Genomic DNA, 24,283 nt, shown 5'->3' with positions numbered 1-24,283 from the left:
ATTTCTCCAACTCACTGACAGTTAACGCTTGATTGCATTCCTTGCTGGGGTGGGTGGCACAACCTGTTATCAGGTTTAGGGCGTAATTAGTCTTTCACATATGGCCAGGTAAGTTGGAATTGTTTTCTTCTCATAATAAATAAAATAATAATAATAAAAAAAAAACAATTTCGTATTTTCTGTTATGATCCTTTTCTGATATTTAAATTTGTTTGATGATCTGAAACATTTAAGTGTGACAAACATGAAAAAAAATCTAAGAAATCAAGAAGGAGGGGGATAGTTTTTAACTGAACTTTATATTAGGAACTCGTCAGTCCAGTAATGTAGAATAGTTGAGCATTTTAAAAGTAGATCTCATGTTGTAAAGTTTATAAAAGGTTATCCAAAGTCTTTACTTCGATTTAACCAAATATTTGTTTTCTCCAACTGTAACCAAGCAGCAGGTGAAAGCAGACCACAGTCTTACACACTCTAAACGACTCTTTTGTTTCAGACTGTACTTTTTGGAAAGTGTGTTTGCTTTTCAACCTTCACTCACTTGACTTTTGTGTCCACGTCTACCTCTGAGCACAGCTGCAAACAGCCAATGCTGCTTTTCCCCAAGGTGAAACACTGGAGCCATTAGTTCTTATCATTGCATGGCGTTTAGTATCCAGCTCAACAAGTCTGCCTGCGTAGCATATTACAGACACATACCCTTTATGGTGATGTAAAAAAACAAAAGAAGAAGAAATAATGGTAGCATTTTTGTACACTTCAAATGGAGCATTGTGTACTAAACTCCATCTAAATGCCAACATGTCCTCTGTTCTATTTGATTAAGAATAACAAATGCCTGAGGACACGTGGACTGCTTTCTCCCTCTAGCAACACTGTTGTCAAAATGATCTATTTTCTTCTTTTATGGTATTTCTTCAGCCCAGTTATAAGCCAATACAAGTAAATATAATAGCTGTAATTGGAACCTTTGTGGAGGCATTGTAGCCAGGCTTATATTTCACCTTCACTAAGGCCCCATGCACCTGTTGACTGCTGTGCGTTATCATTATGTGGCCTCCGGCTAAATAGGCGCAAATGGAAGTACAACAGTCACACTGATTTTAATGCAGAGCCACAGTAATCGTGTTTTATGTTTTGACCTTTAAAAAAACCCCCAAAACCATATACTTTACCTTATCACTTACTGTTTTGCCGAACATCGTTTCTAAAATTGATTGCTCACATTTATAAAGACTGCAAATGTACTGCTGGCGTTTATATGACAAGTGTATGAAATAAAAGGAGATAAATTGGGTGCTACAGTGCAAAACACAGTCTCCAATGCAGGTTTAGTCTCTTAATATTTCCCTTCAGGATATTTCTTTTCTTATTTTATTGGGTTTGATGTCTCTCTGGATGCAATCATTTACTCTTGTGATGCCCCTAGCTGTTTCTTTTTTCTTTTCCTCTTTTTATCCTCTTTCATTGCCATACCCTTGTTCTCTCACTCTTCTCTTTTCCCTCCGTGCTCTGGATTTGCTCCCCCTTGGCTCACTCGTTTGAAATCAATAATCTCATACAGGCAGAGACAGCAGCCTTGGTGTGGCTCCTATGGGGGAAGCCGGGGAGTTAACCCATTAGATGGTGTTTTAACATTGGGAGCTGTAGGCTGCGGACTCAGCTGGGACCTGGGTGAGAACTAGTGTGGCATATAGAAGGAAAAGCAGAAAGAGTAAGGATGAAAATAAAACACTCAATGTTGGTGTGTCCAGTTCGGTTTTTATCCATATATCTGGGTCGTTCCATATGACATTAACCAAATTTGAAACATGTTCCCTGAAAAATAGGGTGTCTTTTGTACAGTAAGTGCAGTATATTCACATCGTGTGCTTTTTGATTGGCTTTTTTTAATGTAAGAGGTAGCTACTAAAAATGTCTGGGCTAAAAGAAATATATTTAATATTTAGGCTTTGGTTTAAAAATCATAACAAATAGCCAGGTTTCAGATGTTTCAATAGTAAAACTGCACTAGTACCACATCTGCAATGTGGTACTAGCAGAAACAAGCACTGGTACTCTTCATTGCTGTAATCTGCTTTCTGATCATTTACAATAAATAGTTTAAATATAAACTGCAGGTAAAGAATTTCAAGCTTCACATCACCAGATGGAAAAGCATATGTGTCCTTCTTTTAAACAAGATCTTTTAGCTGTGATTCCTTCTTTGTCAGGACAGAGGCAGATTTCTCTGTGCAATGATCCATCAGCAAAACATCCCCTTCTCATTTGTTTTGAGCTGTTTTCTTGAGTTTAGTAATTGCTAATTATTATCTAACATAGTATTTTACTGGCTTACTGCCTGAAATTAGCTATTATGGTATGTTTCCTCTTTCCTATGTTTTTTTTATATAAACATGCGTTGTTTTTTATTGTAAAACCACCGATTGTGTATCGATAAGAAATCAAGAAACATGAAAGCCCACAGTGACAGTTGAGCCTATAAGTCAACAGAGTTTCAAGCCTAAAGCTTTTAAACATCAGGAAACTTCCAGAATTAAATAGCTAATAGTGAATTCCCTCTAGTTATCTTCCAATACTGCAGGTGATAAAACTGGTCATAACACAGTCTTGTCAAATTGTATATATGAGCTTTAAAAAGCTATGAGATACCCCCCAAAATGATTATAATCCTTTTGAAGATGTAGATTTAGATTCATCTGCTCACATTCCCTCGTTCTTTGGATCTCATAAAATAGTTCATTTCTTTCTGTAAAAGTGCTGAAAGGTGCTACACCCACACAGCTATTTTTCTCATTAAATATTTTTCTTGCTCATGCTGTTATATATTTAGCCATTAGTTGCATATAGCCAGTTCTCAGATGGACCTCATGTAGGCAGCAGACACAGTTGCTAGGTAATTTGTGGATTTACGGGTTCACCTCTACATGGTGGATGGAAATTATTATCATCATTATTATTTTGGTCTAATTTCGGCACACGTTTCCACCAAAACAAATATGTTCATAGCAGACTGACACTGTGTGGCTGCAGGAATGTAATTGTGATGAGATAGATGGGAAGAGATAAAGCTGAGAGGCTAATCAATGGACCAAAGAGAATCCGATATGTTAGTGGTGCTTGGAGCTGCTCTGGTCAAATATTAGAGATACTATCTAACAAAGACAAATGATCTAACCCCCAGTTAAAGACCCATGAAGAAGGCATGTTTCTATAATCCTTATTTAAATATATTTATATGGGAGAAATTAGGGTTTTATGGGTGTCATGTTTTCTGAAGGCTGGTCATTTTTGACACTGAAAAGCAACTTATCATTGTTTTAAATCCATGAGGTTTCTAGGATGCGGCGGGTGCACTCACGTCTCTGGCTCTCTCAGCATCAGCTCTAAAGCTTCAATATGTGAAGGCAGTTTAATTTCCCAAGGAAGTGGAGGAGCACACTGGGGCAGGTGTGAGGGCTGGTGGGAGGAAGGCTCAGTTTCTTCTTGCTAATATGATCTATCAAAGGTGAAGGTAGTGGTATTTGAAAAGACTTGGGCCTTTGGGGGTGGACTCTGTATTGATCAGCAGGTCAGGTTTGGGAGTAATGCAATGTCTGATTGACAAAAAACATGTGTCGGCTCACTTCTTTCTCCTTGACTCTGCAGGACTTTCTCGGACAAGCCCACTGTACTCTGGGAGAGATAGTCGGATCGTTGGGCAGTCGCTTGGAAAAACCTCTTGGGTGAGTAGGAGCTCAGATAGCTGTAGCAGAAAAAGGTGTGCAGACATCTCAATGAGTATCTGATCAAAAGTCGCATGAACTGCAGGTGCACTAGCAGAGTTATATCCACAGTCTGCAAATTTTAGTCAGGCCTGATGATAGTGGCATCAGCCCAGATTCACAAAAACACCATAAAGATGTTTTTATCAGAGAGAAATGGAGAAATGACATATTTAGCTTGAAATTTTGACTCTTCAAACTAGATGAGCGAGAGCAAATCTTTGTCTCTTCACATTATATTTCCCTGGGCTAATTTGCTAATTTTTTAAATACATTGTTGATTATTGACAGCCACAGTGGCTTATTGATTACCGCTGTCACATTAACAAATAAACCTGCATTGTTTTTATTCGTCCTCGTGTTATCGTTATTGTATTTGTAAGCAGCTAATTCAGTCTTGTTGTGGTTCTTTATCACTCTTGTCCACAATGCTGCTCTAGTGGCCTCCTCTTATTTACATATTTTCTCTCTCATGAGAAAGCCCACTTGGCTTTCTCTCAATTGAGTCTCTTTAATCCAATTAGCTTGTTCATTTGAAGCCTCGATGAGCCTTTAGATCTGCAAAGAGCGTTGTTAAGGGGAGAAATAACAGGGAACATTGTCAAGAACCTGGCAACCTGTGTGTGTGTGTGTGTGTGTGTGTGTGCTTACTGCATATCTCCTCTTCACGTCAAAGCAAAACTGTCATCCTGTTGAGTAGGAATCGCCATGGTGATTGCAGAGGCAGGTTTCCCATGGAGAGGGAAGGAAGGAAAGCGTGCACGTCTTTGGAGTGGTCCACACATATAGTTCAGTTGTATTTCTCTTGATTATTTACATTTGCACGCAAACAAAAATGTTTGCTTGGCTATATTACTGGGTACAAGATGAGCCCCTTAAAATAATCTTACCTCAGAAGAAACTCTTAACCCTCAAACAATCTTATGAAGTGGTTTAAGAAACTAGCCGCAATAAAAGTTCTAATTTTTCTCAAATGTCCTTGTGGCATGAATGACGGACCTGACCAGGGGGCCCACCTCATCACCAGCGACGGTGACAAGCTGGGTCCGGGGGCCGACCGCGGGTCCAGCGGTGGACATGACGAGCTGGGGCTCGCAGGCGGCTTGGCAGGCGACCATACAGCCACACAGGACCACACAGCATCTTGACCTCTGGCGGAACTGAGACAGGTCAAGACAGCGTACTGGCCTCTGGTGAGGACGCCTCTGGACTGGACGGCATGGCGACCTCCGAGTCAGGCAGAACAGTTCCTCCCCGCACGCTGTCCACCAGCTCTGGCAGAACAGTTCCTCCCGCACTCTGATCCCCGACTCTTTCTGGGCAGGTCGCTTCGGGGTGCGGACCTCCGGCTTGTTATGAGCAAGTCCAGACGGCATACTGACCTCCGACTCAGCCTGGGCAGGTCCCTCCCGCGCGCTGACCTCCATGAACACGTGGGGGTCAGCCAGGAACCGAATCAAGCTGCCAGATTCATTATCAGCTGCATCCCACGCTCGGACCGGTCCTGCAGCTGTTCCGCCTGGCCACCTGCTCCCTCTGCATGGCTGCGAACTCGCCCACCATTCGGGCCAGCGCCTCCACTACTGGCCCAGTTGTGGTTCCGCCATGCCGTCTCCTGGGTTTCGGCACCACTGTGGCATGAATGACAGACCCGACTACATAGTTCACACGTTTAACACTTTTTATTCCGGTTGCTGTTCTCTAACAGACGGCCGCAGCTTTTCAGCTGTGTCCCACACACAACAACAACAACCCCAACCTCAGGTCCCAGCACGTTCTATACAGGGGAGGCGTGATGAGCTGATGGAGCTCCGGTGTGTCAGCCTCCCCTGCAGCTGCGCCACGAATGGATGTGTATATTGGAAAATATTCAGCGCCTGTTCTTTTGCAAACATTTTGTTAAAACCGGTTGAGGAATAGAGATGTTACTCCTCCTTCTTTGTTTTGCTACTCGAGTACATCAAATGCAAAGTGTGCCTTGGTTATCACAAAAGCAGTTTGTGGAAGAAAAGTTAAATTATGGGGTGTGAATTGAGTTCTTTCTTTGATATTCAGGGCTGTGTAAAATGTGGAGGTTGGTTGCTTTAGGTCCTGAAGACGTTCACTCTCCGTATTTTGTGCCACGCTTCTGCAAATATATGCAGATGAGAAAAAAGCAAAACAATCAACGCTGAATGAAACAGGTTTGTTACATTCACATGTGCGACCAATATCGACCGTTTATAAGAGGTCAAGAGTGATTTGGTGCAGAATGAGGAAAACTGTCAACTTTCATTAAAAATGAAGGGGCAGGACACACAGCTGTTCTCTGGCTCTGGAGGTTGTGTCAGTATTTATATATGTGCGTGGGTGTAAGCGACAGTCAGGCATACACCTGCAGCCTGACATGACAGGCGGAGGACGTGGGGGCGGGGCTTAACAATTTTAACATATTGCATTGTTCAGTGTAACTCCAGTGGGCATTTAGGAGTGTGTGCACGTGGGTGTGTGAGAGAGACACTTAGAGTAACCAGCAACAAGAAGCAAAACGCATCATCAAGTGCAGCAATGGTGAGGCACATGGTTAACGTAGCATTCAGCTAACTTAGCACTATCCACCCGCCATATTGCAAACAGCTGAAACAGATGAACTGTGTAGGTGCAGCTTCTGCTTGTGTGCAAACAGACACATTTGGAAGTTTAGTACACGTTTACATTATCAAGAGAGGATAATATATCTCTAAAGAGAGCTCCAAACCTTAATTAATAATGAATACATTTAATCAGTGACCATAAGCGGACAACATGCCTTTTTTCCTCCTTCTTTAGAGTTTCCCTAACTCAACGTATATGTGCTAGAGTTATCATAAAATATAATTACTGTAATAATAATGATTGTAGCTTTACACTAGAACCATCAGGAGGGGTCACTTTAACAGCAGTAATGGCAAAAGCGTAATTTCTTGAATAAGTCACGTTCATTTTCATCTATTTCTTCTAATTTTAAGAGCAGACAAAACAAGTATTTAAGATTAATATTTATGGGTTTTATTATTTAGATCTTAAAGTTAAAATGCACATTTGAGTAAACTAATAAAGCGTACAAAAAAAACTTCGAACAACTATTTCCTTGCCTAAGATTTCATAACAATATGAAAAGCAAAAATGAATTTGGGGTAACATGTGGTATTAGACGGTATAAAACGCGCTCACTGTGAAACAGATTGAACAGCTGATTGCCTACATTTTAAAGCTGACCTCACTGCTGGCTACAAAAACATAAGAAAGACATTTTAAATAATTAATGTAAAAGTAGGTCAAAGTTTATCACCTCTGCCTCTCACGAACGTCCACTCTGCTGCGCCTCAGTCAGTTTCTGATTATTGGACAACCTACCCTAACTAATGAGCCTCCCGCTACCCTCCTAACAAACCTCATTTCCTGGTTCTCAGACCTCGTGTGCCCTTCTCCTTACAATATGATACACTTTGACATGAGTGCTCTGACTTAAATTTCATTACCAGGTCACATGTAAACAAACTGATGCATACTGGGGTAAATTGTCCAAAGATATTATGCAGCACTGTCTCTCCTTGCTCCAAATTCATGCCGTAAACACTTCAAGAGATGCCCATTATTAGAAAAATGTTACCTCTAATTTCAAGGCAAGGCAAAGGCAAATTTATTTGTATAGCACAATTCAACAACAAGGTGATTCAAAGTGCTTTACAGAGACATTAGAAACAAAAACAAATAAAAAGCATGATTTAAAATTGATTAAAACAAGCAAACAAACAAACTAACTAAACACACACATTTCACACCTGTTCGCGCGATCTGAACCCTTATCGTAAGGGGAGCTACCAGTCCTTCTGTGGACGAGCTACTTTCTATTTTAAATTCCCTGAATTTAAAATACTCTCTAGACCCAGTCTAGACCCAGCTGGGGAGCTACCCAGAGCTCTAAACCCACTTAACAAACAAACAAACAAACAAACAAACAAACAAACAAAACAGTATATAAAATCAAAACAGATAAAATCAGAACAGTAGATAAAATCAGTAGTTAATGTAAGTTTTGAAATTTAAGCTTAACAAACAAACAAAACAGTATATAAAATCAAAACAGATAAAATCAGAAATAGATAAGATCAGTAGTTAGTGTAAGTTTTGAAATTTAAGCTTAAAAGTGTGGATTTGGTGCTTTATTCAAATGCAGCTGAGAACAGGTGAGTCTTCAACCTGGATTTAAATAAACTGAGTGTTTCAGCTGATCTGAGGCTTTCTGGGAGTTTGTTCCAGATATAAGGAGCATAAAAGCTGAATGCAGCTTCTCCGTGTCTGGTTCTGACTCTGGGAACTGATAAAAGACCAGATCCAGATGACCTGAGGGATCTGGAAGGTTCATACTGGGTCAGGAGGTCATTGATGTATTTTGGTCCTAAACCATTCAGAGCTTTATAGGCCAGCATCAGAACTTTAAAGTCTATCCTCTGACGGACAGGCAGCCAGTGTAAAGACCTCAGAGCTGGACTGATGTGGTCCACTTTTTTGGTCTTAGTGAGGACTCGAGCAGCAGAGTTCTGAATGAGCTGTAGTTGTCTGACTGATTTTTTAGGTAGACCTGTAAAGATGCTGTTACAGTAATCAAGCCTACTAAAGATGAATGCATGGACTAGTTTTTCCAGGTCCTGTTGAGACATCAGATCTTTTATCCTTGAAATATTCTTGAGGTGATAGTAAGCTGATTTTGTTATTGTCTTAATGTGTTTAGGTCTAAGTTTAGGTCTGCATCCATCACTACACCCAAACTTCTCGCCTGGTTTGTGGTTTTTAGATGTATAGATTGAAGTTCTCTGGTGACCTGTAATCGTTTTTCTTTGGCGCCAAAGACTATTACCTCAGTTTTGTTTTTGTTTAGTTGGAGAAAATTGTGGCACAACCAGTCATTGATTTCCTCAATGCATTTACCAAGAGCCTGTACAGGGCCTCGGTCTCCTGGTGACATTGTGATATATATTTGTGTGTCATCTGCATAGCTGTGGTAGTTTATTTTGTTGTTCTTTATAATATAATTTCAATAAAACAAAAGCAATTTAATGGAAAAGCTTGACATTTCCAAAAAGATTCTAAATTGCTTTCTTGCCAGGGGCCTCTGGAGAATATTTACACAAGTCTCGCATTTGCATTACAGCAAATCTGAAGCTACAGCCACTAGACAGTACATGCTGTCGTACCAGTGAAATGTGATAGAAGTATTTTTATGGAAGCAGTTTATGCTTTTTTGAAGAACATTTTAATCTATGAGTATTAAATGCTGCTAGTATTTCTTTCTTTCTTTATGTATTTTACTTTAGCACTTGCAGAATTTATCCGGTGTAGCAGAACTTCTTGGCACACTGTGCTCGATAGACAGCAAAGATTGTTGTGGCATCCAGAAGGAATGCGGGTCTCCCTTCACCATGTGTGACTCTGCAGTTAACACTTTGTCCTTCTGCTTCCTGGGAACCATCATCATCCAGGACCTTGAGTCGTCAGTAGTCTCAGCAAAAGCCCAGCAGAGACTGAAGAAGTTCAACCTGCCAAAGTCAATAATGGTGCACTTTTACACCCCCGTAATTGAGTCTATGCTCACATCCTGTGCCACCATGTGGTACCCTGCTTTAACTGCGAAGCAAAGGGCAGACTGCAGACCATCATCCTCTCTGCTGAGAGCTGCTGCCTGTTCTCTGTACAGGACCTGCACACCTCCAAGACACGGAGCAGGAAACATTATGGCTGATCTCTCCCACCTCGGACATCGTGTTTTTGAGATATATCCTGCCGCCCATCTTAGCCAAAACCTCTCACCACAAAAACACTTTGTTTTCAGCTGCAGCTCTGGCCTTATTAATGATGCCCGAGGCCTCTGCTGGCACAGACTCTATCCGACCTATGGCCAGTCTGTGAACACTCATCTAAGATTGTTACATTAATACAATGTCTGTATTCTTAATTGTTGCACTTACACATTAATGCTCTATTCGTGCCAAGGACATTTCCAGTCGGCGTCTCGCACTTTATTTTTAAAACTCTACATCTCTTTTGTATTTTCTAATGTTTTTTTTATTGTTATTGCATTTTGACTTTTTGTTTTTAATTCACTTTAGTTTCACAGCTTCCACAGTGGATTTTCTTATTTCACTTTAGTTTTTATTGTTTGAACATGTTTTTTGTTTATTTTTTTTATCACTTTCACTGTTTCATTTTGTGTCTTTTTCATTATTATTGTATGAAGGACATATGATATAAAAACCCAGTAGGTGTCATGTGACGTTATGTGGTAGGCAGGTTTAGGACCCAAAGGATGGAGGGCAGGGGATTCATGAGTACACCACACAATGAGCATTTATTGCTTGTTGGTCTCAAATAGCAAATTCCAAAGTGGTTTTTTATTTGTTTTCCTCAAAGTAATTCCAAAGTAATCCAGTAGGAAACAGAATTAGGGAAACACTGAGGCACACACAGTACCATAGAATGAGGCACGACGCAACAACGAAGACAACTGAGGACTTAAACACCCACATTAAATAAGGACAGGTGAAGACACCTGGGGGACAGAATCCAACTAACAAACCAAGGATAGCAAAACTCAACAAACACACATGGGACAAGAGACTATCAAAATAAGAAAAGAAACAAACACACACACACAAACAAGACAGAGACCCAGACAGCCATAGGGACAGACTGGAGAAACAGACAGGGACCACTGAAGGGAACAATAAACATAGCTGGAATGGGAAACGACGGGAAATGACTAAACTAGTGACAGATCCACATATATGATCTTAACAAGGAAACAGAAATGGAGGCTTGAAATGTAAACACTGAGATGGGACACATACAGATGCAGAGGATGACGACTGAATATCACATAACCGAGAAGAACCAGAAAATAAAAAGATTACTAAGGTACAACATGAAGTAACAAAACCTGGAATCACAAGCAGACCATTACTTAGAGAATACGGGGGAAACATGATCATTATAACGAGGAATGAAACAAAATCCAATAAACCAGAATCGAACTCAGAGCAGAGAAACTAAAACCAGAATCACTAGATGACCACAAAACTGACACAAAGGGACTAGAGACCAGTGTTGGTCAAGTTACTTGAAAATTAGTTACCAGTTACGCAGTAAAGCAATAGACCTGTTATCCCAATTCTATTTGTTGCCACTATGCATCATATAAAAGTGAATCAAATGAACTAAATGAGAAACAAAACTTTGGAATATCAGTTTATAGAAAAACCAGGAAATACATAAAGTAACGAAAAAACTCAAAACACTGGGACTTTATAAACCCAGGGGACCTAACAATATCTGCATTTCTCTAAATGTCAAACTCTTTCATAATATGGCAAAGATATTATAGATCATGTCAGGCTTATTTGGACTTAGAAGTTTCATTCGATTTACTTAAAATTTAATTTTCTTTATATTAAACAGGAGTTACATGTTGAAGCCAGTAAATCCCTCAATAGCTTTTTCTGACCTTTAACTCCATAAATTAATGAGTCTGTTAGTCTTATTGTTGGATAAAATTAGCCTGAGACCACCCCTGATTTCATAAATATCATGACTTTATTACTAATACCATTTTCATTTGAAGCACTGATCCTGTTGCTTCCTGAATATTTTTGAATAATCAACAAGGCAGTTTTCTCACTTTGTACTTTTTTTTCTTCCCCTTTGCTCTTTTCTTTCCAGAACTCTCTATTTCTGTCTTGCTCACACACTTGCTCATGCTCTTTTTGACACTTTTGTTCCCTCAAACAAGATCTCGGCGTTCATTGTAAGTGGGAAGAGGGTCATAGAGAAGCCCCGTGGAACTATAGAAGAGCCAAGTAGTCTACAATTTTAAATACAAGTGAACCAAGACACACACACACACTCAGAGGCTGATAGCTGTGAATACAAGCCTGATTGTAAGCATTTGTAAGAAAGGACAAAAGAAAGTGTATCTGCCTTTGGTGTCACATGGATTTGATGTCAGTGTGCCTTTTGTTAAGCAGAATTATAGTTATGAGCTTTCTTTTCAATGACAGTGCGTGCGCGACTGTGTTTCTTTGCGTGTCGGGGCATGACCAAGAATAGGCAGATCCTGATGTTTTTATAATGACAACTGATGTCTCATTCAGATAGTCCACCTTCGCCGGGAATATAATGAAAAGCACAGCACAGAAGTGGCCCAGTCTTAATTAGCTGTCTCTTGCCAGACACTGATTGCATATCCGTGTGTCTTGATTAGAGGATTCACAGCGTTTCCTCACACACAGACGCACTCACACGCATGCAGGAAGACGCAGAAGAAGAGATGCTCCTGGCGTGCCTTTCAGCTTAGGTGTTTTTGATAAACTAAAAAAGAGGAACGTGGTTTGGAGCACGATGATGAGCTCAGAGATGTGTATTCATTTAAACACAGACTGTTTTGTGTTGCTTTACTTGATTTCAGGAAACACGAGCATCAGTATACGCTGTCGTTTCACCCATATTGTGCTAATTTGTCATTTTCGTACATATCGTCCCGGAGGAGTTTGAGCTTCCAACTCTATATCACATCTGTCACACACGTGTGTCTGTGCATGTATGCGTTTGTATGTAAGGCACAACTGTGGGATACGTTATTCATCTATTGTAACTATGCAATCCTTTCGATTGCCACCTGCGCATTATTTTATTTCTGTCAGAATAATGATTGCAGCTTTCTGAAAAATAGTGGAGCGAGAGCAGGCATTTAGGAAAATAACGAGCATGGGAATCCAATTCGATGTCCCGCCGGAGGGGACCTAGCTCGGAAGAGTTGTCATAGCGACACCGATCAATACACATGAGACACTCATGTGTATTGTTGCCGTGAGACGACACGGTGGAGAGTAAGAGGATACCAACAAGTAAAATGGGCTGTATGGACAGTGATCGAGAGTTTTACAACTTTGTGTTGTGTTTTCCTTTTTCTGTTACACCATCGTTCCACCTCGCGTGTGCTCAGTTACGCTGAATCCCAAAACCAATAACATGAAACTTGTAGGCGATGAAGTGTTTGTATGTTGTTCCTCGTCTGGAAAAATTATGAAACTTTCACCGCTATGTAAGAATCACCTTGTGTTTGTTCAACCGCTGTTAAGGCATCTTTACATTCAGAAGCTACAGGTGTGGGGAAAAAATTCAACCACCTGTTTAGTGATTAGCCTGCCGATCATATACTTTTAGGGGGGCAATCACTTTTTCACACAGGCCTTTGTAGGTTTGCATTTTCCCCCCTTGATAATAAATGCCCTGATGATGTAGAAACTGCATTTGTGGTTTGCTTGTCTAATATTTGTTTGATGATCTGAAACATTTAAGTGTTACAAACACGCGGGAAAAAAAGGAAATCAGGAAGCGGGCAAACACTTTTTCACACCACTAGTGGTCACCAGTGATCACTTACGTACATTAAATCAAATAATCATGTAAATAACTGCTCAGGCCGAGTGTTTTATTACTTTTGGCAGCCCTGTAGTTGAGCAAAACGTATTTACAACAAAGTATGCATAAACCTAACGTACACGTAATGTCGCGACTGGTTTTAAAATCTGCGACTACACATAATATATGTACATATATGATTTGCAAGGATTTGAGCGCTATATGTATATATGTTGATAATCAGGGACACTTGCATTTTATATAGTAGTTACATTACTATAATCATTGTAGTAAGATGTACTCGTGTACAGTTATTGTGTAGTGCTAGTTTAACACTTTATAGATACAGGCATGTTTTAAAGTTAAATCTGTAGCTATGCTGTGAGTATTTGTATATCAAATCCTGCTTTTCCTCTTTGCAAAGTACTAATGTGTCATTATGAAATAGCCTAAAATAATGGGACTTGTGTACTGAAGCTGAATCATTATTTAAAGCCAGCAAATGATTTAACAGAGGTGCTGATGAAGGTTGATGATGCTCTATTTTGTAGTTGACTGGAACCCACACAGCTCAACATTTTTAATTAGCTCAGCTCTTCTTTTATGTCCAATTTGACAACAACCCCCTGCTCTGCTTTTATTGTTTCATGCTGCCACTGTCGAACCGTAGCACAAAGAGCAGGAAGTCTATGTAAATGAAGTAATTACTTTGGATATCTGGAACTTGAGAGCTGTTAAATGTTATTCTGAAACCACTGAAAATTAGATTAAGGGGTGCAAAGTCAAGTGGAAATATGGAAATGCAGTTTTGTTGGCTGTGTTGTTCGTTAGGTGCGAGTAAGCTGTAAGTCATTGAAAACCTTCTCAGGTGTGTGAGTGGGAACACTGTGGGTCTTTCCGTGGCTTCTGATTTGCTGAAATCAGAGTGTCTCAAGTCCTCTTTGGGTATCATTGGTGCTATTTGTTCACGTGTACTTGAGCAGACATCCATAATTGCAGTCAGCCATTCAGATATCAGGCATTTACAAGAGGATGTGAACAATCCAAAGACACTACTTTGTACATGTTCCGCATCATCGCTCATGCGGAAACAAAACAGTAAAGCGTGTGAATCATACTTAAAATTCGCGAGCTGAAGGCTTTACTGGGATTTTAAGCAGGCTGTTGTTTTAAATCAGTATTGCTTTATTGATTTTTTTCCCCTGTTGCTCTAATCCTTCCTGATCACTCCATCTCTATGCTAATGTCATCTGTAAAGATGTGTTTTTCCCCAGCTTTCCCTTATTGGAATTCTTGTGTTTGGACTACATACAAGCCTATTTAGATTGTGTTTAGTGTTTCATCATACGGCTGCTAGGCTACAATTTAGCATTTTTAAACTCCCCCTAAGAATCACTGCCGGTGTCCAAGCAGCCAAAGAGACTGTAGTGGCAAACATTATTAAATTTGTTGCATTTGGATGAATCAGGGCTTTATTTTTATCATTCTGTCTGCCTTATCCTCGTTGTTACAGTCCTCTCAGTCTTGTGTAGACCCACCTCTGTGTGCTGTCTGGATAAAAAGAAGAAAACCTACATATTAATTTTACATTTCTTTTTCTTTTTTACGCTTTATAGTCTCTGAAACAACCATATGGCGTTCCATAGGCTCTGAGGTTGCAGGATCTGATAAACCCATTTGTAAAACGTATTACTCTCGGCCCGTTATGCACGAGACCAGAGTGAAATAGAGAAGGACTATTTGAATTACATTCACACAGAAGTCCTAGACCCCAGTTCTGAGCTGACTTAATGACTGTGAGAGTCTTTCCCAGCGAGGTGAGTGTCTCGTAGCGGAGCTCATCACATTCCTCTTTGTCAGAAATGTAGGTTCTTTCAAAATCTGTGTCAAATTATGTCATCCTGCGCTTTCTCACATGCACACAGAACGTGCTTTTACTACATCAGCGAGGGAGAACAGAAGATTTCTCTGCTGCAATCCTCATGATTAAGAATTTATCCATAATATTATTATTCGTTTTTCCGTGAAGCCCTCAAACCTCAAAGAGTTTTAGCATCTTACAGACCATAATTTTCCTCTCATCTCGCTCATTTCCAGGTGCAGCAAAGCTTTCAAATGCTGATAATCTAACACTACATTTCCAGGGTCGTCAAACAGCTAACACTCAAAGTTATCGACAAGCTGCCTGACATAATAAGCAGTCCAGAGCAAGTAACCGCAAATCCATGAGGATCTGGGTGGGTGTCCACAGAGCTCGAGGAGAGTAAATGATTGACTTGCATTTGCCAGGATCAGAAAGAAAACTCTACATAAATGGGAGTTGTGCTCTGTTTGCTAATGCATCGGTTACGTTGGCTTGATTAGGTGGTAATATGTTGTTTATGTTGCATGTGTCGCCTTTTTTCAGCCCACATTTTGTTGTATATTTAAATAAATGTAGGTGTAGTTCAACTTTTTCAGTGCCAAAATCGAGAACACTGAAAGTTTTTGGTCGTGCTCGTGTGTGTGTGTGTGTGTGCAGTGGGACTGTTTAAAGAGCATATTTGTTTAGGAGGAGGAGGTACAGTAAATGGTGACTTTACCTTGAAAACCTTATGCAGAGAAAGCGCTTACACGTTAAACACCCACACCGACGTGCATCACCTATTCTCACCTTCCAGTCTTTGCTACAGCTTCTGTGCCCTTCCCAGGAGCAGAAGCTGATTCATGTGTGGACTCGCACACAAACAGCACAGAAACACAAACACCTTTTTGCTAACAGTATATCTTGGAAATGAGGTAATAAAACATGCGAGTGATGTTTTTCCTCCCAGCTCTGCTTGTAAATCTAAAATTCCTGATTTTCTGGAATACATCATAGGAATATCAGCGAATTTGAGAGGTGACAATCACGGATATTAAACAGCTTTGTCTGCTTAATCAAATTTATTAACTTGCTTCTATGATTTGCTACTTTGTTGTGCTTTAGGGCCTTTATGTGTCCGAATGATCCCATGTTGTCAGTGGAATTTGCCCCTTGTATAGTGAACCAGTGCAAACTGGTCCTGGGTGATTGCAACTGCAAAGACTACAATGATGACACGTTACCCTGTCATATCATTGTCAGTTGGCATCTGAGTAGAATAGTAAAATATCAAAATATTCAGTAGAATATCTTCCTGAGATCTCCCAGGTGAGGGTCTTCAAGCATGTCTTGCTGGGAGGCTGCAAAGCAGACCCAGGGCACGCTAAGGGTTCGACTACTTACATCATGACCCAGGTAGGTAGGTAGGTAGGTAGGTAGGTAGGTAGGTAGGTAGGTAGATAGATAGATGGAAATATTGGTAACAATATAAAAATATAAGGCGTGTTTCATGGAAACTTGTAGCAACAATACGTAGTGTGTAATCAACTGCGATGAGAGAAAAACATCTCAACACTGGCTGGGTTCATTTTCAGAAAAGAAGCTTTCCGTCTGTCTCCTGTGGTTGACAGAGAGCAAGCAAACAAACCTGACACATTTTCACACACAGAAATACGACTGACCGTGTGTCTGTGCAGGACGGGAGTGGTTTCAGACACATGGAAGTCCCCTTCCTGCTGTGAGAAGGTCACAGTCCCGCCTGAACCCTTATGCGGGATGTCTAGAAACCAGTGCCACTGTTATCAAACAAGCTAAATGTGTTCACTGACTGCTCTTCGACTGTATAGACTGCTCTGATGGTAATGGACTGGTTCTTATATAGCGCTTTTCTACTCTTCTGAGCACTCAAAGCCCATTCACCCATTCGCACAAGCACATTGTTCTAAGTGCTGTAACATTCACACACATTCATACTCCGATGGATGCATCGGAGAGCAATTTGGGGTTAATAGACTAGGGGAAGCCAGGAATTGAACCACCAACCTTCCGATCAGTAGATGACCTGCTCTACCGCCTGAGCTGATGGCAGCTCGAGTAAGGAAACGTGAGCCGTCTTCCTGTGTTTTTCAACTTGTCATTTAACCCTGAAGTGTAGGCGGAAGAATACATGTGGACAAAATACTGTGGTGATGACAAATACGCTGTTGGTGACTGTAATCTCATGTTTTGCTGTATTGTATCATAAACAGAGGCATTCCAGGGAAGAAATGCGGGACCATTATTGTGAAAGCTGAGGAGCTGAACAACTGCAGGGTGAGAAAGTGACTTCTACCTCTGTTTGCTAAATGCTGCATGTGTCCGTTTTCTCTGCATGTTTCACTTTGTACAAGTGCTTAAGGCACTATGGAAAATTAAAGTTACCAATCCAACTTTTTCCTTTTTCCACATAATACTAATGCTTGACTTTTGCCATCTGCCGAGATTGAATAATTTATACTGGCACAGTCTGATATCCCCGTGTCGGTGTTGTTCCTGAGTCATCATAATTAATGTTGGTCCAGGTTCGACCAGGTGACCAGTCACCTTGCTGTGATCTCATGGTTTAGCACCATGGACACACAAAAACCAAACCCCTGTAACATTAACCCCTCCCCTCCTTTTTTATTCCACATCAGCAGGTTTTTTCCATGCTGCAAAACTATGACATCACAACAATGTGAAAGGAAGCATTCCTTCAAAGGTGTGACCCTGTGCGCTTTGTTTCCTTCATAGTATGCTAGCTCTGCTGCTAGCAGAATAAGCTAAATGGATTATGACGGTTATTCGATTCAGCCTTATGAGTCACGATTGGATGGATTTCAGGTCCAAAATTTGTAATGATGCTTCCCCAGTTACAGCAGCTATTTGAATGTCGGTCTTAATTTTGCATGAAAAATGGCGTACCTCTTTTTAGTGTTGGCAAGAAGCTGAACTGGCTCGAGCTCCCTTTGAATATCTGTTTCATGCAGTTCCCGAGCCCACAAAATAGAGAACCGAGGTTAGCAGATTCAATAAAACACAACTGTAGACGATAAGTAATACAGTTTTTGGATCAGTCTATCATCATGTAAGATCTTTTTATTTTTCTTTACAGTTACTTTGTGCTATCATAGTCATATTGAGAGGAAACCCATATTATAAACGATGCTGCAATCAGAATATTCAGCCTTCCACCCTGACTTAATATATTCCTTTCACTCTCTCCTCATTAGGAATCAGTGATGATGCAGTTCTGTGGAAACAAGTTGGACAAAAAGGATTTCTTTGGCAAATCCGACCCCTTCCTGGTCTTCTACAGGAGCAACGAGGACGGCACGTGAGTTCCCGTCTCTTCATTGCTTCGCGCCCCCTTTGCTCCCTCTCCCCTTCCGGGTCTGGTTTAATCCTTCCCTGCATCCAAAGGAAATTGCTTTCATTGATTTGTCTCAGATCAAAAGCCATCCTGCCTGTTTAAGCATTTATGTGAGTGACATGTGGAGACGCTAACATGAGCAACGTGCGCACAGATGTATGTGAGTGTATCTGGAAGCAATAGGATAAGGATTTTGTGTGTGTGTGTGTGTGTGTGCGCGCACATCCGTTTTGTTTGTGTTTTCAATCCAGAGCGCCCCATGAACACTCCTCTCCATCCTGCAGTGTGTTACAAGTCAGATAAAGCCTTCTGCTCTGAGGGTGGGAGATACCAAGTCCACTTTCTAGCTGAGGGACTAATGAAATTAGCTTTTTTTCCCTCTATGTCTGTGTGTTTGAGTATCAGGAAAGTACTGCAGCGTGCACACTCTTCCACTCAAAGTGGCAGGAAGTTAGCTGGATGTCTCTTTAATTGAATACTCTTGTTTTTATTCCTGCTTATGTTTATTTCCTAAATCCATCTTTTCCTTTCTCCTGCTGCTGTTTCTGTGCTCTGCCTTGCCCTGGTGGAGCTAGAGATGCTCGAAAGCACAATAAGAATGAATAAAATGATGTTATATTGTATTGTTTTTTGTTTTATTTTGGGGTTTCTGAGCAACAAACTTGGAAACTCCAACAGTCATCCCTGTGCTACATTTCACTAACATGTACGAAATACATGTGACGTCCAGTTAGTGCAAAATCTTGGAGATAGAGATGCCCCGTCTGACAAGGTAAATTGGGACAGTCAGTTACAATGGGGCTGATCTATACATCTCAGTTCTGTGCTCGCCACACTTTTGCAGCAGCGCCCCAGCTGCTAGAGGAAGAGCTACTGTAGCGTGGAGGAAGCCAAGAACAGTGTGGAGGGACTCGGTGGCTGCAACGCCAGCAGCTTTTCTTAGTGTTTCTGCAAACTAACTGCAAACCTCCTCCTTCTCCGTTTTTCTGCCTCTCGGTTGCTCTCAACATAACAGGTCATCCACTCGATTAATGTTATCCTCACTTCACCTGCGTCTTGTCAGCTCCACTTCACATGTGAGATGTGTGCAGGTGAGCTCAAAGTGAGCCCAAGAGCAAAAAAAGGAAAAAGTAGCATGACCGTAAATGACAGCACTATCTGGTAACCTGTAATGACTCTCCCGCTGAGCTGAAATGACACCAGTGTAAATAAATTAGCAGAATAATGGAAATCAGTCTTCTTTTTATCCATTTTCTTTATCTTGGTACTTCCGTCATATATGTAGTAAGGAATAGAACTTATTGGTCTAGCAGTGATAGCAGCAGTAAACCAAAGCCAGGAAATACTACTTGGACAAACACCATTAAGCTGTTTTGGCTTTACAGTGTTGCACTTTCCTCACTGCCTCTCCTCCTTGTTGTCTCTGCAGGTTTACCATCTGCCATAAGACAGAGGTGGTGAAGAATACACTGAACCCTGTTTGGCAGGCTTTTAAAATCCCTGTTCGAGCTCTTTGCAACGGTGATTATGACAGGTATGTCTCTTTTTTTAGACAGCAGCTATTATGGCAGGTTAAGTACAATGCAGCGACCAAGACGGCCATCTGAATCATCCAGGGGAGTTCTTTTCAGTACGAAAGGCACTCAAAAATGCCATTTTCAGTAATACATGCACCTCTGATGATTTCAGTGTCTGATGGCCTCTTCAGGCTGCGTAGCGCTAAAACATTACATGGGTGTCTGTGCCTTACTTTCTCTCTCATCTGCTTATTTTAGAACAATATTATCTATAGGGGGTTAATTAGAGTCAATTATTGTGTCACTTTTTTATTAGGGTTCATTTTAAATCACAGAAGCTGCCCATCATAGAGCGTTTTCATTATGATTAATTTGTGAGGTCTCTTACTGTAAGCCATGTTTTGGAAATAATCCTGAAATTGATGTAAATAAATGTGACAGTGAAAATATATTTACTGTATTTTGCAAGGAAATTAGCATTTGTTAAATTGAGTACAGTGCGAATGAATAATGCATGATACTGTTTGCAGCTGCCAAGCTTAAATATTACATTTGTCAGTTTCAGCAGGAGGGAAAAGTTGATGAGTGTAGATGCATGATTTAGTTTTCCTCTGGAAAAGTGTTTGGCTGTCATGTTTTATAGTAAGATTACTTCATCAAAGTCGGTGCATGTTTATACATTTGAAAGCAGCGTAGCGGTTTGACTTCTAAATGAAGCCTGTGACTGATGTGTCATCCAAACAATGCTTTTAGAAATATGCTTCATAGTCGCTTTGGAAGAAAGAACATATTATTTTCTGGTGGTCGGGTTTATATTTAGTTTAGTGGGGTCAATGCACAAGAAACAGACTGCTAGAAATGGTTTTGTCATACCAGGATTAAGTGAAGCAAAGATCCAGAGAGCAGCATTTCTTCATTGTCTGCCCCCAGCATTTAGTTTGTACAATTCAGTCCCCACACACACTCACACACACTATATGTTACAAAATATCTGATCTTATTGTTTTTTCCATTGATTTAGAAACTGATGTTTGTTTTCTCTTTAGATTTCTTTGCAAAAAAACTGGCGATGAAACAGTTTAACTAGTTAAGCACCTCAGTACCGGGGGCAAAAGGGACGAGATCGCAATTAATCAGTTATAACACAAGGTCAGAAATATAAGTCTCGACGTGTGTAGCATCCACAGAAACATCTGAATCTCATATAAACCATTTCTACAACCACCAGAAAAAGCAAAGACACCAAACAGTTACGTGATTTGTTGGAGTTAAATGTGCATCAAAGCATATTTTCAAAGGTGTTATATGCTAGAAAATACTTTTAAAAATTAGGCGATGGAAATTAAAATTGTTCTATGTTTGAGTCACAGTACCTTTGACATAGTAACATCTGCAGTAATATTTACACCTCTGATAAAATTCCACAGGTATTAGCTTTATTTTGATACCAACATTGTATACACGGAGTTCGTACTTGCAGAGAAATACTCCATTTAATTTGGGCATTTCATTTTCGAGCAGAAAGCTCAGAAAACCCTGGGGGCCTAACCGGTTAAAGATGAGCTTATTTGAACAAATGGCAAGAATACTTATTCGACCGGAGGCAAAAATGTATGAGTCCACTTCTTAAGATATCTACATATTTTGGTTAGCTGTTTGTTAAAATTTCAGGCAAGAAATGACATTGCTCATGTTGATGTAATCTGTTTGAATCAAAGCAACTCTGCAGGGAAGGGACAGCTTTAAGCATCTAATGTAATGTCTTGTTCCTGTCACACAGGCCTAGAGAACTGCTTGCAAGTATCTGGCAACCAGTGGTCACTAGAGGAAAATGTGTATTTCCTGATCAGTCGGTGAATAATTGCTGGCAGCCGCTAAATCCACAGGATGCAGGCTTAGAGAAATGTCAGTGATCTGCTGATAAACACTGATTTTAGGGAAAAGTGTGCATTGCTGGAGGTTGCTGTCAGCGGCTAGTGTGAAATTGGTCACAAAGTGGTTTACAGTGATGCACCGAAAACTTTCAGGGGATTACTTTGATTGCATTTGGAGTCACCAGGTGAATCATCAGTGCAATGAAAGCTTTAAAACTGTAGTAGTAAAGCAAAGCTTTTGCTTTGAAGGTAAAATGTCTCATTTTCTGCTTTGCTTCAGATTTTGTAACTATCACTTTGCTGACGGTGTCTTCTATATAAAGCTTGGGTGACTGTGGCAATTTGTAAGCAACTAAAGCAACAACTGGGATCATCACAGCAATCACCCTGTTGCTGACAGCCAGCAACTACTCACCCACCAGTTGGAGATACATTTTTCTCTAGAGGACTAGTGGGTCTCAAGGCCTCTGAATCTTTAAACAAGCTGTTTTAAGTCCTCTTCTTAAAAGGCTACCCAGCATTTCATTCAGCTTTCTTTTAAGAAATTGTGAACTTTGCCAAAGATGAGCATGTTAGGGAAATCTTTCTCACCAAACTCATGCACAGCCAAGAGGAGAAAAACTGAAACTGAGCATTTGCAGCACCCTGAACTACTAATATCCATCCATCCATCCGCTTCCGCTTATCCTTTTCAGGGTCACAGGGGGCGCTGGAGCCTGTCCCAACTGTCATAGGGCGAGAGGCGGGGTACACCCTGGATGGGCCGCCAGTCTGTCGCAGGGAGAGACAGACAACCATTCGCACTCACATTCACTCCCAAATGCACAACTATGGGCAATTTAGATTGATCAATTAACCTACCCCCATTAACTGCATGTCTTTGGACTGTGGGAGGAAGCCAGAGTACCCGGGGAGAACCCACGCAAACACGGGGAGAACATGCAAACTCCACACAGAAAGACCCCGACCGTGTCACCGTGCTGCCCACTAATATCTACACCATATTAGTAGTAAATATATGCCCGAATATAAGGAGGAACATTATAGGTCCCCTTTAGAAGTTTTACAATTTAGGCATAAAGACAAAGCTGACACATTTTTGCATAATATCCTCGAATATCTTAAAGAAACATCGCTATGTGTAATTATTTGTTGTGCAACATCTGTTTTACTTTACATCTCAGCAGAAGTCCAAGTGAGAAAGCAGATTAAAGCAGATAAAAGTGTGTGCCTCTCTTATGACAGCCATGTGAGTCCCGTCTCCTGCGTCGACAGCAGCTGTGTGGGAAAAGGGCACACAACAGGGTTTAACATAGCTAAACTAACAGACAGCAGCATCGATCTGAAGTTTGGTCCAGTAAGCTTACTGGATGAGGTGAGACACAGCGTGCCTTATCAATAGAAAAGTCAGGAAGCTCAGTGGACTCGCACACAGAAACACAGACACGCAGGAGTCGAGTGTGTGTTTCTACAGTCTGGGAAAATAGATAACGGGGAGCTCAGACTGGCAAACAATAGGGAACTGTGTCTGTCTGTGCATAGATGCTGTGGTCGGCCTGCAATCACTTGCTCACTCTCACTCAAGCACACACACACACACACAAACATGTACATTGAGGCTGTGAAACTGCTGTCAGTTTCTCATCACATCATCAAAGCTCACCGTGACAGGATGTTTCCTGCTGAGCTGTGGCACAACACCGACTTAATAAGACACCCGCCTATATAAACACATGAAAATACATTTATGCCAGACAGATCAGCACGTACTTGTACCTCTCCAGGAGACAACGTTACGCCAGCCAGGAAACACACTCATCATCAGAGTGCTCATCATTATCAGACAGCCCATTCCCACTCCTTATCTTTACAGCTTTCTTTCCTTTAATGTCCATCTGTCTCACTAAGCAGCTCTAAGGCCCATTAATGATGGTTTGCATTTCCACTCTTTCTCATACTGGGAGATAAAAAGGATGGAAAAAGTGCAGCTTTGGCTTTGATTTCCAATTAGATACTGCAAGTTTAGAAAGTGGTACAGCATGCGTGCTCCCAAACTGCTTTTCACTGTGAAAACAACAGCCTTAATCGACTGGGATTATATGAGTACTCATTCTCTCCAGCAGAGTGTTTTTTGCTTCCTCTGTTTTAATTTGCTGTTTGTTCTATGCCCCACCACACACAAACACACACACCCTCCATGTGTCACTCCCTTTTATCAGGCAGAAATAACCCTCATATTGCAGATATTAGTTGATGGCATGATAGCGCAGCATTATCTGCCTCCTGCAGACTGTTCTGTTTTTATTTATTTTTCTACCAGCTTCCTCATAAGCTACAATAGGATGCAGAAAATAGATGTATTTGGAGATGAGGTGTACAGTGACAGGCAAACAGTGTGTTGGAATAAAGATAAGCTGCAGAATGGATCTGCTTCCACTAAAAGCTCCATGACATCGAAG

The 24,283-nt window shown here is 40.8% G+C and overlaps 1 protein-coding gene across 2 annotated transcripts in view; it reads left to right on the top strand.

Annotated features, from left to right (window-relative positions):
• Positions 1–24,283, top strand: part of LOC113009780 (copine-8) — a 106,697-nt gene that overhangs the window by 41,101 nt on the left and 41,313 nt on the right. For both annotated transcript variants that reach the window (XM_026148311.1, XM_026148312.1), the window contains exons 6-9: positions 3,649–3,725; positions 17,292–17,355; positions 18,294–18,397; positions 19,863–19,967. In XM_026148311.1, the coding sequence (XP_026004096.1) occupies positions 3,649–3,725; positions 17,292–17,355; positions 18,294–18,397; positions 19,863–19,967 (350 nt within the window). The remainder of the gene's footprint in view (positions 1–3,648; positions 3,726–17,291; positions 17,356–18,293; positions 18,398–19,862; positions 19,968–24,283) is intronic.

The sequence above is a fragment of the Astatotilapia calliptera genome, chromosome 17 (assembly GCF_900246225.1).
Source record: "Astatotilapia calliptera chromosome 17, fAstCal1.2, whole genome shotgun sequence".
NCBI classification, from domain to species: domain Eukaryota; kingdom Metazoa; phylum Chordata; class Actinopteri; order Cichliformes; family Cichlidae; genus Astatotilapia; species Astatotilapia calliptera.
Note: the sequence above shows the minus strand (reverse complement) of the source record. Positions and strands in the feature narration are given on the sequence as shown.